Source organism: Anser anser (genome assembly GCF_964211835.1).
Source record: "Anser anser genome assembly, chromosome: 2".
In the NCBI taxonomy this organism is placed as follows: domain Eukaryota; kingdom Metazoa; phylum Chordata; class Aves; order Anseriformes; family Anatidae; genus Anser; species Anser anser.
In genome coordinates this window covers 53,524,563-53,542,130 of record NC_139721.1, presented here as the reverse complement: position 1 = coordinate 53,542,130, position 17,568 = coordinate 53,524,563, and the positions used below count along the sequence as shown (strand labels likewise).

Here is a 17,568-nt window from a genome sequence, read left to right as displayed (position 1 = left end):
ATTTTGTTAGCGAAGATAAATATCTGTTAAACTAAACACGCCAACAATTAATGCTGTAGCCCAGAAAGTCTCTCTTTTATAAGCACACTCTTTCTGTTACAGCACAACAATATTAGTATGTATTTTTGTAAACCACTCAACCATGCAATTCAGCATTCAAGAAACCATACCCAGGAGATAAACTGGCATCAGTTTTAACATGTTTCAGGTGAGCTCCCAGGGTAAACCTACTTACTCTTCAGGTAAAAGCTTTGGGGAAGTAAAAATAACAGAAGTGTGTTGTATGGGGGGGGGAGAAAACATGGGTTGACGCTGCATGTTGACCTTATTGAAAAGGGCCATCTCCAAGAACAGGGTTAAGTGCTATTGGTACGCTTCTCCCTTGCCAGTGACAGGCTGAAAGGTTTGTTAAACACAGAGGTTAATATAAAAAGCTTCTCAAGGCCTGAAGACCATGAGCTTTATAACTTTAATAGAAATTCAATTTTGTTTCAGCTTGAGGTTGCTGGGTTAATGTTTGGCTAATGATCATACCTAAGTATACTCTCCAAAACTTTAGACTACCTCAGCAATAAGTTACTTTTCAGTTAAAAACTATCATTACACTTTCCGTGCATAATATTCCGTTGAAAAAGTGCTGCCACCTGCCTGATTGCCAATTTCCCAACCACTGATAAAGGCAAATTGTCATCATAATACTGTCAGGTGTGTGAACTACTGGCAAGGTGTTGCCTACGTTAGTGTCTGCAGTAACAGTGCACACAAATGCCATCCATCTTTTTCTTTTCCACTTCCAGAGGCACCCAGTGTCTGATAGCATGTCACAGACCTGCAATACAGAAAACAAAACACTACTACTGCCTACCACACTAAATCTCCCAACCATACAGAGCCCTCTGAAATCTTGTTTGATGTATCAGTAATTTTAGGAGCATATTAGCCTCAAGAGCCATTCTCTTACTGGAGTAATTTACTCCTGGTTTTATGAGTTTCAACAAAGATAACTCACAAGAAATCTACCTTATCTATCAAAGACTAGGGTAGAAAAAAGAAAAAAAGAAAGGAATTCCACAGATCTACAGTAGACTTACAATGTAGTGTTTAACCTGTTCTATTGAATCAAAGTAACCATCTTTTTCTCATTTGTTCAATACACTCATTTGAAAGCTCCCTTAGTGCAAGCCATATATAGCCTAAATTATTTTACTTCCATGTAAAAAATACTGTCCAGCAATCCAAAGCTCACAGATCTAAGTACAATCGCAGGTGCTTCCCTAAAAGATACTGTTAAATTTCGTTCTTCTGAACTAAAACACTCATTGATACTACACAACACAGGTAGTGGGCTTTTTCCCCAGTTAAACTACAAATGATTTTAAGATGAGACGCATTACATCTCCATTCCTGGACGCCTTCTTTTTCTTAATGCTTTGCCACAGAAGCAGCTGACAGTATTTTCTACAAATTGGTAGATAAAGCCTCATTTCTTTCAGGTTTTCTCCTCCTAGTGATCCTGTTAAACTTAACGATGATAGAGACCAAAGTGACATAACTTAAGTGTTCAGATTTCTTTTTTCCCCATTGACATCTGAATTCTAAAGCAAGTAAAAATTACAGGGGTATTTGTTACCAAGAGTGTATATTACATGGAGGGGTTACATGAAGGAGTTTCAGTACATGACAGAAATAAAAAAAAAATAATAGCAATTAAGGCATGAGGATTTTATTTGGTTAAAGAATATATTTTACTATTATTTCCACAAAATTGGAAATCTAATCTCTAAAATAAAACTCTTTTCATGAAAACAAAAAAACAAACAAACAAAAAACTCCACGACATTCCAGGAAGAAAAAAAAAGACTTTCTTTTGGCTATTTTATTCCAGACATGTTAACCATTACAGTAGAATCTATTTTTGAAGGTTCTTATCTAAAAGAGATTACGTCACAGACTATGTCACAAACAATGAATACTGTGCGGGTTGCCAATTTATCTGTACTTATTCATACAATACTTTCCTTCACTGTGGCAACAGGGAGACTTTCCAAAGCCATCTGAATACTGAGAAAGTGGGAATTTCACTTGTTGTTCTTTTAAAGAGACTTTTCCCAAGCCCCAGGAGGAATCGCTTTTAAGTTTTGTACTACTGCAGCTATTTTCTATGTCCTAGTTAGTATTAACTTGAATACACCCTAATTATAGGAGAAAACACCCCTAAATCATTTAACCAGTATACATGATGAAAGTAACATATTTATGTCAGGGAACCATATATTGGTTTTTGATTTTTTTTTTCTGTATAGTCCCAGTGAGAATATTGCTTGATATCCCTTTTTCAAATTCTAGTCTGCTGGAGATTCATTAAAGATCTTTGCTTGGAGACTCAATAAAGGTATTAACATGATTCATCACTGAAATAAGCCTTACAGTTCTCACAATTCATGATCCCAGGAACTCAATTGTCACTCAAGAGAACAACAGGGTCGATGTTCTTTTTCGAAGAAGGAAAGCATAAGACTCTAATTAACTGAAGGGCTTAACGATGTGCTTAGATACTATTCAGGAAAGCACTTAGATACTTAATTTGACTTCAACGGGATTAAAAATTGAGAAGGTACATACATAATATTTCTGTATGATGCCTTCTGGAGTTTTAAGTTACAGCTATTGCAGGAACCTGACATTTCACATCTTCTTTAAAAAATGTTAATTGAAATATCATTGTCTTCAAGGATACAGTTTTCAGAAATACCTAAGTGATTCAGAAATCCTGGAGCTGATTTCATGAGTACTAATTTGTCAACAAAACACAGTAGCTACAGACAGCAATTTAGGAGCTGCAAGCTGTAAAATTATATTGGCTCAAATATATACTGCACATATTAGCAGAGCATCTGAACTAACTCTTGCTCCCAGAAGCAAGTGCTAATTAATTCAGCAAAACTCAGACTCCTAAGTCCTGAAACTACTTTTTCAACACTATTTAGGCAGTTCTCAGCAGACTTGTAGTTCCCCAATGAGCTAGAGTAAATGAACCATGCAGAACCATATTCAGTAAGTGAATTGTATGGTGTTTTCAGATAACTTTCATATTAAGTGTGGCTAGTGGCCCATAAAAATGTTATGACTTGGTAGCAGTACTTAAGCCAAAAAGGTCCAGACAACACTGAATTAAACACTTGAAAATTTTAGTCAGATTTTAATCTGAGTGCCAAATACTAAGACTATAATCAATACTTAGACATCTGAGTGATTTTTAAGTGGAGGAGTGATAAATGATTGTTTTCAGTGCTATGAAAGAGGAATTTGGATTTACACGTATTTTAAATATGCTGCAGGACAAAGCAGAACAAATTAGGAACCAAACAAAAAGATAACGTGCTCTGCCCTTTTCTTCTTCCATGATACTCTCTTACCTTTAAAGTTTCTAGGCTGAAACTTGGACAGGAAAGCAGTAACCCCCACATTTAATTATATATTACTCAGAAGAAAGCTAGGGAACTAAAGTGCCATTTTTAGATCTTCTCGTCGCTTTCTGCAATACTTTTAGCCTAGTACCCTCACGATGCAAGCTGCTTCTCCGTGCTGCCCATGGAGACGTGTCTCTCCCTTTGAGAACCGCTGTGCCCAGTTTTGCTTTTCCTTACCTTTACAAGGCTCCCCTCTCGCACTGCCTGCACCTCCTAACTCCAGCCCCAGCCCAAGAGAGCAGACCCCTGCCTGTCCCCTGCTCTGAGGCCAAATCTCAACCCCCTGTCAGCTTCGGTAGCCCTGGGCCGTCAGACACAGGCCCTGCTCTGTCCTTCCTCCCATGGCTCCCACCCGCCAAGCTGGGCCTGGTGGTCAGGAGGACGAAGGAGGGCCGCATCCCCCCGCGGGAAGGGGAAGCAGCCAGGAGGCTGATGATAGGGGTGAACTCTTGCCAAAGGGAAGGAGCCTGGAGTTTGCTTTTCCTGCTGTGGGAGGACAGATCCTGCCTCCCAGGCAGGGGGGCAATGAAAGCTGTGGGATGCCAGCCAGTCCCCTCCATCATGTCCACAGGGCCCTCAGCCTACATCTCAGAGCAGGAGAGAAGGCAGCATTGCATGCGACACCCTCACCGCTGGCCCCTAACCCTTTCTTCCCCACTCCTACGACGCTACACACTTTTCACCAATTTATTTATATTTTTTAATACCTCTTTGAATTGCTCCTTTGGTTTAATGGTTGTTGAAACGTCGCTGAGCAGCACAAAGCGTCCCTTACTGGCACACCACCCATCAGCTTGAGGCTGACCGCAGCAACGATAGCTACAGCAGGGTTTTAATACAAATATGCTTTAATGTTTCTGCCTGTCACTCATCATTAACGGGTTTCACATCAGTAGCTTTTTATTTCTGCCCCCCTAATACTAAAAGCAAATTGCAATGTACAGGCAGGCGGCCGTAAGCTGAGCGGTGTATCCAGGTAACCGGGAAAACAAGCAAGGTAGGAAATAGCCTTGTGGCAGGTATGCCATGCCACTGACTAATTGGGCTGTATTTTTAACATTTAATTAAAAAATTAGCTTCTAAGCAAAGTTATAGTTATTGTGTCTGACTGTAGTCTAGTTTGTCTGGCTAAAATACCATTTTAAGTCTCAATTCCATTAAATTTCTTTTCATTGTCTGCAAACATGAATCATTTTAATATAACTTCTGAACTACTACAGACCTTTTTTGTTATTTTCAAAGCCTGCTTCACATAACCAAATAAGCTATACTTCAACAGCATTTTATGAGACAAAAATCTTCAGAAATATTATGAAACATTATCATAATGAACCAGATTACATTAAAACATTAAAGGAAAATTGAAAGTGCTAAAATGAATAATTGCTAGACTCAATTATCCTTTACAATATAACAAATACTTAGTGTTTCATTTAGACTACAGCTTGGTGTCAAAAGCAGGAACACAAAACATACTGACAGAAATTGATTTGTAGGCAAGCAAACAGAATCACTTGGCTTTACCAAGAGACTGCAGAATTCCTTATCCGGTCTTTTCCCATCCCAGTTGTTGCCTCCTTCTTTTGCCTGATATAATTATTGTACCTTTACAAGGTTTTTTACTCCTTTTTACAAGGAGTTTACAATTTGGTTACCAACAAGCTGTTTTAACCACCTTTTATGTAGATTGATTTTTGGAGTTTACCACTGACTTCAGTGAAGGTTTGTCAGAGCATGGAAATGATAGGTTTCCTATTTAGACATCTACATTAAATAAAAATAAAAAATAAAATAAATAAAAAAACCCTAAGCCTACATCTTTCAATCAAATCTTTTGCCAAGGAAATCATATCAGTGGCAGAACACACCCAAAATAAAAAGCTTCATTTATAGCCCAGATATTTTTCAGATATTGGTAACTATCGAAAGTACTACCTATAATTATAATACTTAGCAAAGGTAAAAACAATATAGCCCCCATTTTTCAGTGTACTTTGTGTGTATTAGACAGTACCTTGTATATAGTAAAACACAGGCTTCAAGCTATATATTCAAACCAAAATAAGGATGGAATTGAAAAAGGAAGAATAAAAAGGAGAAAAAAAATCAGTAATAGATGTTTTTCCATAAATAAACTTTTTAAAGTTACTTTGGATATTGTCTGCTCTTGTCATAGATACCCAGACTCCTTAACAGTCCCAACTCCTAAGTGTGTACTTCAGAAAAGGTAGAAAATAAACTACAAAGGTATTCTTTAGAAAACACCTATTCTCTGAAACACAGGGAAAAGCCCAGATGCTTTGGCAAACTGGATTCTTTGCAAACTCTGTTGGACTAATCTGAACACAAAGTGCAGTTCTCTCTCTTCATTATACTTGTCTTACTTTTCCAAGTCCTCTGCCTTGTGTTCCTTCTTATCATCTCCTGAGAAAAGTTGAGAATAGTCTACCAAAAAGCAAACGCACACTTATGTTAGCAGATGTCAGAAATCTTTTTCACGTGTTGTACGAGTATGCATTGACAAGATCAGAGACTAGGATTTATGAGCACACTGAGAACATTTAAAACAAAATCCTTATAAGCATAGTTCTTGAAGTATATGGGTATTTTAAACAAATATTTTGAAATGGCCTGCTGAGACACAGAAGTTGCCATGTGAAGCACAACAAGCAGCTATGTACAGAATGCCATTCATGCACAGAATTAATTATTTGTCATGCTAAAAAAGCTGTGCACTTCTTCTCATTTCATTTAAAGTTTGAACTAACTTGTTTCAAAAAAAAAATCATCAGATGAAATTTAATCCTCTTTTTATTCTCTCGTAAATCTAGGGAGGGTTTGTTATTACTTGAAATGCACTTATTTTAAGAGAAAGGAAAGTTTCCAGTTAGGCAGCACCATCATCCATTTCATCATACTCAGACTCGACTTTTTATGCAGGCTGTAACTTGACAGACATCACCATAAGATGAACAATTAATAGTTAAATGTATGTAGGCTATTCCTACTCTTTGCTCATCATTTTGATAAAGCTTGTCATGATATAGGAGGTAGAACTCACTAGGCTTTAACAGAGTGTAAGTTAATTTCCTGAAAGAATAACATAAGGGAGATTTTTATTAAATCCTAATTACTTCTACTTCATTATCACTTCAGTGGACTGGCTGATATCATTATTGTAATGGAGGTCAGTGAAAATGAACTAGTCTACTCTTACAAATATACTGCTTCCTCTCATCTTTTTATAATACTCTGTCACCTTTTCTTGTATTTCAGTAATAAAATTCAGAGAGGTCATACTGGGAAAGTGAAAATGCAATGACTGAAAAACGTCAATGGCTGACAAGCTCTCACTGCCTTTTTAAAAAAAGATTTCATCCAGAACTACTTCGAGCCGTAGAGGCTGACAATATTGCTTAATATGAAGTAATTTAACTTCCAGCCTTGTTTGGCAGATGAGAAGAATGTGTTATGAGTCTTCCTGTTTTCTCATAATCCATGGACAAAAATTATGGAATATCCTCTGACAACAGCTACTTCAGGATCCACCTATGGCTTTGTAACTCTAGCTTACGCCCTAGCTCTAGCTCAAGGAATAATCGAACTCTTCTCTATAATTGTCTCCTTTTTCTTTTTTCTCAGTCATGCATTTTAAAACAAAACATGATCAGCACCAAAAATTAACTTAAAATGATTACAATTTATAAGCCTAGTTTCACTGATTTAAAAATCTTTAAACTTGATTAGAAAAATTGCTGTCTGGAAACACCCTGAGTAAACATTTCATCTTTTGTCCGTAATTACTGTTTTCCAATCCTTCAGAACAAAAAGCAAAGGAAGAAACAAAGGCCTAGGAAAAGAATCAAATCCTATAAAACCTAATTCCTTTAAAAACTCGAACCTGTAAGAAGTATATAATTCTATGAACAACTTGGACTCACGAGGAAGCATCCTTTTTGAGTACAGTCTAGCTCAGCATGTTATTATTACTAACGTGTATAATATTTATTTCTGACCTACAAAATCTAAGTTCTCAGAATTTGTGTGCCTAATTCTTTCTTCAAATCTCTGGAGTTTCTTGTCCTGCCACACTACGCCTGACCATCCACCAAGGATGCAACCTCATCAATTTCTTCAGTTTCCTCCTCTGCATCTCCTTGTGTACTTTCACTTTGACACGACGTGCAACAACCCACCCCCTTTCTTTACTCAATTATAACAGTTTGAGAAGATGCTTAATACGTTATCAGGCTAATTAAATTGTTGATTTTTGCTGTTTCCTCCACCTTGACTCCCAATTCCTTAATTTCTATTAATCGCACCCATGGCTATCAGACTTTCTAAAACTGTACCTGGATCTTACTGTCTGGTTTGTCCCGACCTTGTGGGTACTAGGCATATTGCTACAAGATACATGGAGCCTTTGAACTTAACGAGGGAAACTAAAGAAACTAAGAAACTAAGTTTCTAGTTTAAAAGAAGTTTCTAAGTTTCTAGTTTAAAAGAAACTAAGCAAATAGTAACATCATATGCCTGACCTAAACACATGATCAGGATCTTAAAGCTTGACTGCTATGGAAAGCGTTCACATCCTTACATCCATCAGTTATCTATCCACCAATTACATATAATAAACTACATGTGAAAAGCATCCTTTAGATGAACTAATTTTAATCTTGGATCAAACAACGACAATAATATTTCATACCTTTAAAATATTAAATTATTCTCTAACTAAAAAAATAGTTGAGCCAAAATTACAGCACTTCAGTTATTCTCTGTATTGTTGTTTTCACTTCATAGCAACTAAAAAGATTTTTTTTCTTATCCTTTCAAAGAGTAATACATTATTTCGGTCCAATTTAAAAAAATAAAAAATAAAAATAAAATAAAAAAAACTCTCAAAACACTGAGGATTTTCTGAGATGCTAGTGAATGTTGCCTAAGGGTTCTCAAAAGCCCAAGAAAATCATCACTACCAGGAAATTACTTTTTAATCAAGCATAAGGAAGAAAGCAGAAAGTGTTTTATTCCCTTCAACGATATAGCGCATTATTAAACAGACAGAAAACATTGTTTGCGCTTGATATGATACCAACTTGAGATGATACAGAAATAACTAACATTCTCTAATACTTAGCTTATATCTGCAGGGAGACTGAAACCCATATTTTCCTGTATCTTATCTTTCCTTACAAATTTCTACCATAAAACATTTAGTCATTCTGCTATTATTTATTACTTTCCATCTGTCTCAGATATGAAAGGATGTAGAGGTGTCCTATTTTCCCTTTTACACTACTCAACTTCAGTTAGTAAAGTTACTGAAATGTAGACAGGAACCTGCAAATCCCACTGCCCCCACCTTTTTTTTTTTTTTTTTATGTCTGAGAATAAGGAGGAATAGATACTTTGTACTGTAATTACTAGATAATGGCTCCAATACTTAAATAGCACAGGTAAGTAGTATTTTAGGTTTGGATGTGTCATGAAAGTTCAGATAACATGATAATAGGGTAACATAAATATTCACTATTTTTAAAAATTAGGTGGTATTTTAATAGAAAATCCAGAGGAAATAATTCTACTGAACAGTCTACTAAAAGCTCTGCAATTTTTTCCTGATCCTCCTGCTTTGTTTTGCCACAGATCTTCATGTAAAATTTTGCAGCTTTTAGCCTCAAAATAGTCAAATTGATCCTAGGTAAGAAGAGATTCCCATGACTTGCGTATCACCACCAAAGCTGCTGAAACTTAAGACTAATACCAATATACACCTGCACGGTGATTCAGTCTCTGAAATTGAAGACTTGGAAATGGACATTTAGAGATTTCAATTGCCAAAGCAAATCTCTAGCCCTTCAAAAGTAATCTGCATAACAAAGAGAAGCAAGGCATTCTTGCTACTCCAATTATTCACGTAGAAAAATGTAAATGCTTACAAGTTGACCTGATAATAGAAATCTGTAAAAAGGTGCTATAGGCAAGTAATATAAGATTACGAACTTCCATGCATAACTGCAAAGTAAAATGAATCGAGAGAAGCCCTCAAACATGGAGCACTTGATACCATGCTCGATCTCTTGGTAAAGGCTGAAGAGGTGTACTCAGGCTTTCTGAAACAGAATTCCCTAAAGCATTAGGACTTTTGCTGACCCTGCGTTAATAAAAAGAAACTTTGCTTGAATCAACCAATAGATCCAGTGAGACAAATATCTAACATCAGAAGAAAAATCAACAGTTATCATCTTACCTGAATTGCTTCTAGTACATTTCTTTAGTGTAACTGCCCAGTGATGAGTGCAAACATCTATTACAAAATGTTTGGATTTTACCAATAGTTCTTTCATTAAGGTCATTTTTTATTTCAATGGAAGTTTGAGTTAAAGGTGGATTAGTGGTCAGCCCTGGCGTTTTAGAGTAGAAAGGAGTACGTGGACCGTGGACACTGCTAGGAATCAGCAACCAGTGTGAGCACCTCTCAGCTTTATCTCACACTCTGCCACTGACTCATTATCTCAAGTGAGTCACTTAACCTACCCAGGTCAATTAGATTGTCTGTAAATTACGCAGGATACCACAGTCTCATGGTAGTTATGAGGCGCTGTTCAGTTCTGTAAGAACATTTGACATTCTTGGATAAATATGAGTGTAAATCTTATTACTATCAGCTAACAAGAGCTTAGTTTATAAGAGGGCAATCTACATGCTATGTGCCATTTGTGGTTATTTTGCATGACAAATGATTCTCCCAAATAGTCCTCAGTGGTGAAAGTTGCTTTTCACAATCCTTGTGATGTTTATCATATTTACAAGCTTTTAGTAGTTCTCCAAAGAGGCATGAAACAAGGACAGTAATTGTCAATTCACACAGAAGAACTGAAACAAAAACATGGCATCTACAAAAATGAGATACAATGCACATCCTGTTCTGGAAAGCTAAAAAAAAAAAAAAAGAAGTAACATTTAAAAGTAACATTTTATACATTATCACTGTTCTCAATTATATTTTTTTTCCTGAAAAGGAGAACCATACTCCCTGAGTCCAAATACTACGAAAAAAAGGAAGGAAGGAGGGAAGGAGGGAAGGAGGGAAGGAAGGAGGGAAGGAAGGACGGAAGGAAGGAGGGAAGGAAGGAAGGAGGGAAGGAAGGAGGGAAGGAGATAAGGAAGGAAGGAGGGAAGGAAGGAGGGAAGGAGGGAAGGAAGGAAGGAGGGAAGGAGGGAAGGAAGGAAGGAAGGAAGGAAGGAAGGAAGGAAGGAAGGAAGGAAGGAAGGAAGGAAGGAAGGAAGGAAGGAAGGAAGGAAGGAAGGAAGGAAGGAAGGAAGGATCTTTAAAATTGTCTAAAATAGGAAACAGACTATACTTACTGTTCCAGTTAGACATAGCTCAACATAAGCTAGAATAATGTGTAAACAACTTTCAAGGGTTATTTTCTTACATTCCCTTCTTTATATAATTTTTTAAGAGGAAGCACTACACTATAAACTATTACGTCAATTACATAGATGGATCTAGATCATAATACGTGCTCCTTATGTTTAAGTCTTGCAATGCAACACTATCAGTACTAAAATATTTAAAAGATTAAAGCTTACACAAGTATTTATCAAAGGAACATGACTTTGGATGACTGCTCAAAACATGTATATTAAACAGAGTGGGAGAAGAAAATATATGCTGATCAACAGAAGGGAACAAATGAAGGTAATGTTTTAAAATTTTAGAATTTGTTGGCATTAATAACCACTGGGTTCAGTGGTACTTCTCACACTTGTTGGGTAACAAACGTGTTCACAGGATCATTATACTTACTTGCTATGCTTCTACTGAATATGCATAGCTCTAGCAAAAATAAATATACACAAGGGATTGTATTTCGTTAGTAACCTACTTGTGAATCTTCTAGTAAAGCTGAAGCTTTAATCACAACACATCAAGATGACTATGTACCCTTATAATTTTGATGATGATAACAACTAACATTTCTCCTCCTGAGTGTCCAATTTTAGCTTGGGGGGGGGGGGGGGGAGGGGTGGTAAGGAGGGTCAAGGGGGAATGCAGTCTGCTTCAGCGCATTGTCAAAACTGCTTCGGGGCATCAAATATTTTCCTGAAAAGGAATATGGATATTATTTGATGCATCAACTCACAGGTGCTCATGACTTTTATTAGAATAAGACTGTTGTTAAATTAAATTCAAATGTATTAATATAAAAGTTCTCCATGGCAAATATTAAGTACAAATGATGAAACCTGAGCCAGTTGGGAATAGCTTCTATACTAGAGGTCAAGATTAGTCTACTCCAGTTATCCTGACTATTCACATGTTAAGAACCCAGAGATTAAAGAAAACTCGTATTTTTTAGTCATTTTTTTTTTGACATAAAAATCCACAGAAACTCATGTCCCACACAAGCTTTTGTGTTTCTTCCACAGTGCACAGAAGTTGGAGGAGGTGGCATGGCAAAGACAAGTGTGATCAGTCCACAAGAACTCTGTGGAGGATTGGCACAGCAGCAGTTAGCATTGCTGAATCAATGACTGGAGTTAAAAGACGCCGCTTGGGTGGCAGATGTCACTGTTTGGAGCCACTGTCTTGACCTTCTTGAAGGAAATCAAAACGCTGCAGATAGCATCTAACAGTGAAGCTCAATTTGCTTTTGAATGTTGGGTCAGATGACCTCCTGAAGTCCCTGTCGCCATAAATCATTTAACGAGTATTGGGTGATGGACAGCTATTAATCGTAATTTCCAATGTTATCTTGAAAAAATACGTATCAAGCAGGACCAACACTCATCCTTACAAGACAGGGATGTAACTTCAGTTTCATGAAGGACACAGAAGAGCTGCAACTAGTTTCACTTGTCAACTTTTCTCTCTTAACTTTGTTTCAACAACACTGGTTGGAATTCTGTGGATCTGAAATCATCAAATATGTTTAAATATTGCTGAAAATATTAAGAAATAATCTAGCTATACAATTAACATTTTCCAAAATATAATCTCCCAAGCAAAGAGTAATTCAGCTACTTGGAGGTAAATATCCTACACTCTCCCATCTACCACTTACTGTTCACTACAGAAAACATGCCATGCTTTCCACCTTCATGACTCAAAATGCCACTTTCCTAACGCACCTTCTTGGCTCAGCTCTCCCTTCCTCACCCAGAACACAAAGGGTATCTATCTCCCTAATGTTTCTTCCTGAGGGATTTGTAATACTGTTTTGCATGTTGGAAAGAAAAACTTTGAAGATGATGATGGGAATAACAGAAGTAGTAGCTAGAACATCTCTAGAAAAGACATCTGTGTAATTGACCCTGAGATAGGTGTCACTACGAAATGAGAGCTGAATTAAAATATAAATTAATTAGAAATCTTGGAGAGACACCAAAAACTTCTATGCCACTTTAGCCAGTTTATGTAGGAGAGGCCTCTTCATCTTACAGTTTACAGCATGCCTTCATTTATTTGGCAGGTATGTTAAAAACAAGCTCGGTGAAGCTGTTCATATGCTACACTGGACAAATTATTGTTATTACCTGAAGCCAGAAATGGAAAGACTGTTTACTACACATGTAAAAGCAACATCTAGCATTAGCGGGCATAAGAGATATCAAGGTAACCAACTTGTGCTGAAGGAATGCACTTCTATTTGTTGACTCATAGAATACAACTTAGTAGTAACATTTTTTTTCCGGGCTTTTCATTTTTCTCCTTATTTGAATAAAATAGGAATAAACCTAGTGTTTATGTTTATTTTCCAGGTTTTAATTTTCCAGTATTTTTTAACAAACAGAAAAGAGATCATGCTGACAGAAGGACCAAAAGGTCTTTTCTCAGGAAACGCGTTCTTTAATGTATAACCTTTAATAACCTTTAGTTTCTATTGGTACGCAATGAAGTTTTGTTACAAATGTTATTGTTTTTTGAAACAGATAACGAAGTTTTTCAACTATTACTGATAAACAATCTGTTAGGCAACCTACCAGGTAGATATGCAGACGCTAGGCTTGGAAGCATTTCAATTAATTATTTTGCAGGTTTCCTCATTAGAACCATGAATTTGCCTTGATTCAAATGAGCATACTGTTGAAGAATCAGGCAAATCAGGCCACAGTTTAAATTACTCTTTAAGCCACTGTAGACCAGTACTGCGACTGAAAATGGTACACACATTTCTCACTGCTCCCTAGTGGGGTAGGAAAGGTGTTGGTCAAATTCATACAAGCATGTGTGAAACTACTGCCCAAAAAGCAGACATCATCTCAGCTCGTCCACAGGAAATAATAATGTATGTTCTTCCTCTCTGGTTGTACAAGTCTCAGTAAGAAATGAAATCCTGAGCAACACTGACGTTTAAAATTTCACATTTGTTATGAGAGATAGCACTTAGTGAAACAAAGAGCTAGTGTTTCAGATCTTCTGCAAAAGCATTTATAGCAAAATCAAATACTTGCATCACATTTTGAATGTTCCCATTGAAACAGAGCCGTTTCTTCATGAACTTAAGCTCAGAGAGCTGATACAAGATGTCTATCCCTGCCTCAATAACTGCTGATCCTTTATCTATTGTAAGCAAAACCTTTATGGCCCTCCTAGATCTCATGCTACCAATAGATCAAGAAAACCGATTGTGATCATCTGATACGGTCTACCTCCAAAACAGAAAAGAATAGCTGTGTGGCCCATTACATTTCTTACAAAGGATGATGTGACAGTACAGGAAAATAGTAGCTGAAAACATAACCTGATCTTGAAAGGCTTCTAAAAGCAGGAGCTATTTCACTTCGTTTCAAAAGGCAAAAGAAAGGTGTTTCAGGATTAGCAAGGTGGATTCATTTGACAGAACCCAGGAAGGCCTCATTGCAACTTTAAATTGCTTTAGTAAAAAATGACACTACTGGAAAATACCAGAAAGAACTGCTTTGGGAATCTTAATATGCATTGGACTTGAATGAATGTTAGCATAGTCTCCCAACATTTTAGTAGATATTTTGATTATTTCTGAAATGTCTCTTGCCCTACAAATTTTCTTCCAACAGCTATCAATTCTACTGACCACAAAGCATGATTTACTGACTTGCCCCCCTCAGACCAACCTACGATCCTCATCTGCTTATCTAGCACAGATTCTTCTGGCTCCTATCACAAGATAAAAAGGGACAACATTTATTAACCGGAAGGTATCTTGAACTAGACTTCAAGGCAGGTTGTAGATGTGTCCCATGAAAAAGCCTGACACCAACAAAACCAATCTGGTACATACCATGAGACCATAAGATGAGCTTGTATTTTTTCTATATACTGGGAAAGTGCCATTGTCTGAGTGCATGGAATATTAAAGCATAGTGTGTTCCATGTAAAGAAACAGACATGCACACACAAAAATCCTTCTCTTCTCCCCCCAAAAATTTAATAAAATTAAGAACTACATTCCTGCTCAAGTCTAAAAGCAGAAACATTTCAGGGATCTCTATAAACCCTTTGCAACTGCAAAATAAAGCTACACTTAGATTTCCTCAGTGTAAGACAGAGGTATAAATGCAATCCCTCAAACTAACGTAAAATAACTGCAACAGAATAGTCTACTCTTTCTTTGTTATTAAAGAGAAAAAAAAAAGATGTAAACCATTCAATGAGTAAATGATGTAAATCATTTGATTTACAGAGGGGGGAGTAGTAAAGCCGAAGAGGAAAGAATGATACAGAAAATTCATTTTACCCTGACTCCTTCCTAAAAGCTTAGCATTTCTCTGAATTACAAGCAATGCATACACAATACAGTCCTTCACAACTTCAGTTGTGAGAATTTGCATGGATCTAGCCTAGCATAAGAAAATGAGGTGAAGATGAAGTTAATGGCAGTGATGGACAGGCCAAGTGTAATTTAACTTCAGCCCCTCGTCGGATACAATGCATTACTATAATCAACACGTGTCACTGAACTCCTAAGTATGCTGTCCTAATAGCTTCCATCAGGAAGTTTTGTTTTATTTCAATACAGCATTTCTCTTCCAAAAGACACTTTATAATTTCCTTAGAAACATCATTTCTAACAATGGGATTTGGCTCTTTTAAAAGACCATGAGAATATTTGAGGCATAATGCTTTTTGATACCATAACAAAGAATGTACTGAATAAAGAAAAACAGTAATTATACTTTTAATTATTGTGCTATAATTAACACATCTTGTATAACAAACTTCAGAATTGTAGACAAAGAATACCGGATGAGGGCAAAACTTAGTGTCATCTGCTGCTATTTGCATTTAATTAGCAACAAAAAATTGCAGAAAGATTCCATCAGTTTCTAAAAACATGCTTTTTCACAATTTAACCTTGACATGGGAAGAAGTATGTGTTATGAAGCTTTCTATCAAGTATTGAAGAACGCCTTAAAAAAAAGCAGACTAACATCATTTATCCTGAATGTAACGCATCTGTGTGTTTGGAAGCCAAGTGAAACGGAATCTCTTCATGTGTTCATTTCAAAGCAGAGGCAACTACCTTGCTCAGAATATCCTGTGGCTCAGCAGATGTATTGAAAATAATCAATGTGGTTATATCCAATTGTTAGTCAGGCCTTCTGGAGCTGGAATACATGCAGCCATAAATATTAATGTGTGTGCTTTTTTAGACCTATCTTCAAATGTTCCATCAAATTTTCTGTAAATGAGGAAAAACATAAAGGAACACATTTTAATAGGCAAAGCAAAGCTCAGGCAACTATTAAGTAAAAAAGGATATCCCAGAATTCTTTAGGGAATTTGACAGTCTGTGCTTCCCTAGACTCTGTATCATTGATATGCTAAAATGCAGCACACCAACAAAGCCCTCGTTAGGAAATAAATCTGTGAATAGTAATAATGCTCAGAAAAAGCATCTAGAGTTGGAGGTAGCAAAGAGAAATCTGGCATACAGTAACAAACATGACAGCTGAGGCAAAGACTAGTTCATGGCTAGTGTATTCAGCAGAATTTACAGAATCACTGTGAAGACTTCCTGACTGCAGAAATCTCATGCACATACTGAGCTTAAAGCAGAAGGAAAAGAGAATGACAGTCTTGCAAATAAATATATTCTCCCAAGAAGCATGATGGCACATGAATTGTACAGAATAGGAATGAGAACAGACTGTTGAAGTAACAAAACCCCAGAATCTCAAAGTAACAAAAATGACCAAGTCTTTTAGCAATTAACTTGCTTTCCTTACAAATATCTTTTATTTAAGATTTGTAATACAAAAAAATGGGACGTATGTTGGGCTTTACACTTGCAATAGTACGGAAAGACTGTCAAACTGCCAAAAAAAGGAAATGTACACCTTCATGATAAAAGAGGTCATCTGAAGTCTATCCATTAGCATGCAAAACAGTGACCTAAAATTACGTAAGTTCAAACACTTTTCTTCTCAATGTGAACAAAACTCACCAGTGAAATAAACCAGATAACCTGAGATTATACAGGAGGATTTTCTATATTCCCTTACACAGGAGGGGCTCCATTTGCCAAACACAAAAGATAAATAGCATCGCTCTAGTGGCTGAAGCATCATTGAGGTATCAATTTTTATTTCCATATTGCTGGTGGAGAACTAGCTTTTCCAAAAGAGTACTTTCACTTGAATGACAATGGTATGAGTAAATAGAGATCTCAGGGGAGCTCCTTCCCAGAACTTCAACGGCAAATTCATTAATGGGAAAGAAAAACACAAAACTTTTTATTTATGTCTGGGTAATTCCACACATGCATTGCTGGATACCTTTCAGGAGACTATAATAATGATAGATTTCAGATTTCAAAAGTAATTCACTCAGAGAAGATTTTCTTTTACGACCATTTGCTGCTGAGTCAGAACATCACTTCTGTTTAGTAAAAATTATATCTACCAGTTGTCAGGGTGAATAACTTGATAGAAAAAGATGCATCTAATCTGAATATTAAGGCTACGCAGAAAGTTGAGTAAATCCTGCTGTACAAGGTTACTGGACATGGATGTATACCACAACAGAAATACTGTCATCCTGCCGGTGCTGTGCACCTGTGAAGACTATGTCTCATATAAATCCAACTTATACATGTGGAAGTCC

The 17,568-nt window shown here is 36.7% G+C and overlaps 1 protein-coding gene across 12 annotated transcripts in view; it reads right to left on the bottom strand.

Moving 5' to 3' along the window:
- Nucleotides 1–17,568, bottom strand: part of PTPRM (protein tyrosine phosphatase receptor type M) — a 482,484-nt gene that overhangs the window by 336,237 nt on the left and 128,679 nt on the right. The window contains exon 1 of one of the 12 annotated variants that reach the window (XM_083826610.1): nt 9,724–9,962. The exons of the other annotated variants lie outside the window; for them this stretch is intronic. Within the exon in view, the coding sequence (XP_083682736.1) occupies nt 9,724–9,829 (106 nt within the window). The 5' untranslated portion in view covers nt 9,830–9,962. Of the gene's footprint in view, nt 1–9,723; nt 9,963–17,568 lie in introns of those variants that run through there. 12 annotated transcript variants of the gene reach the window in all.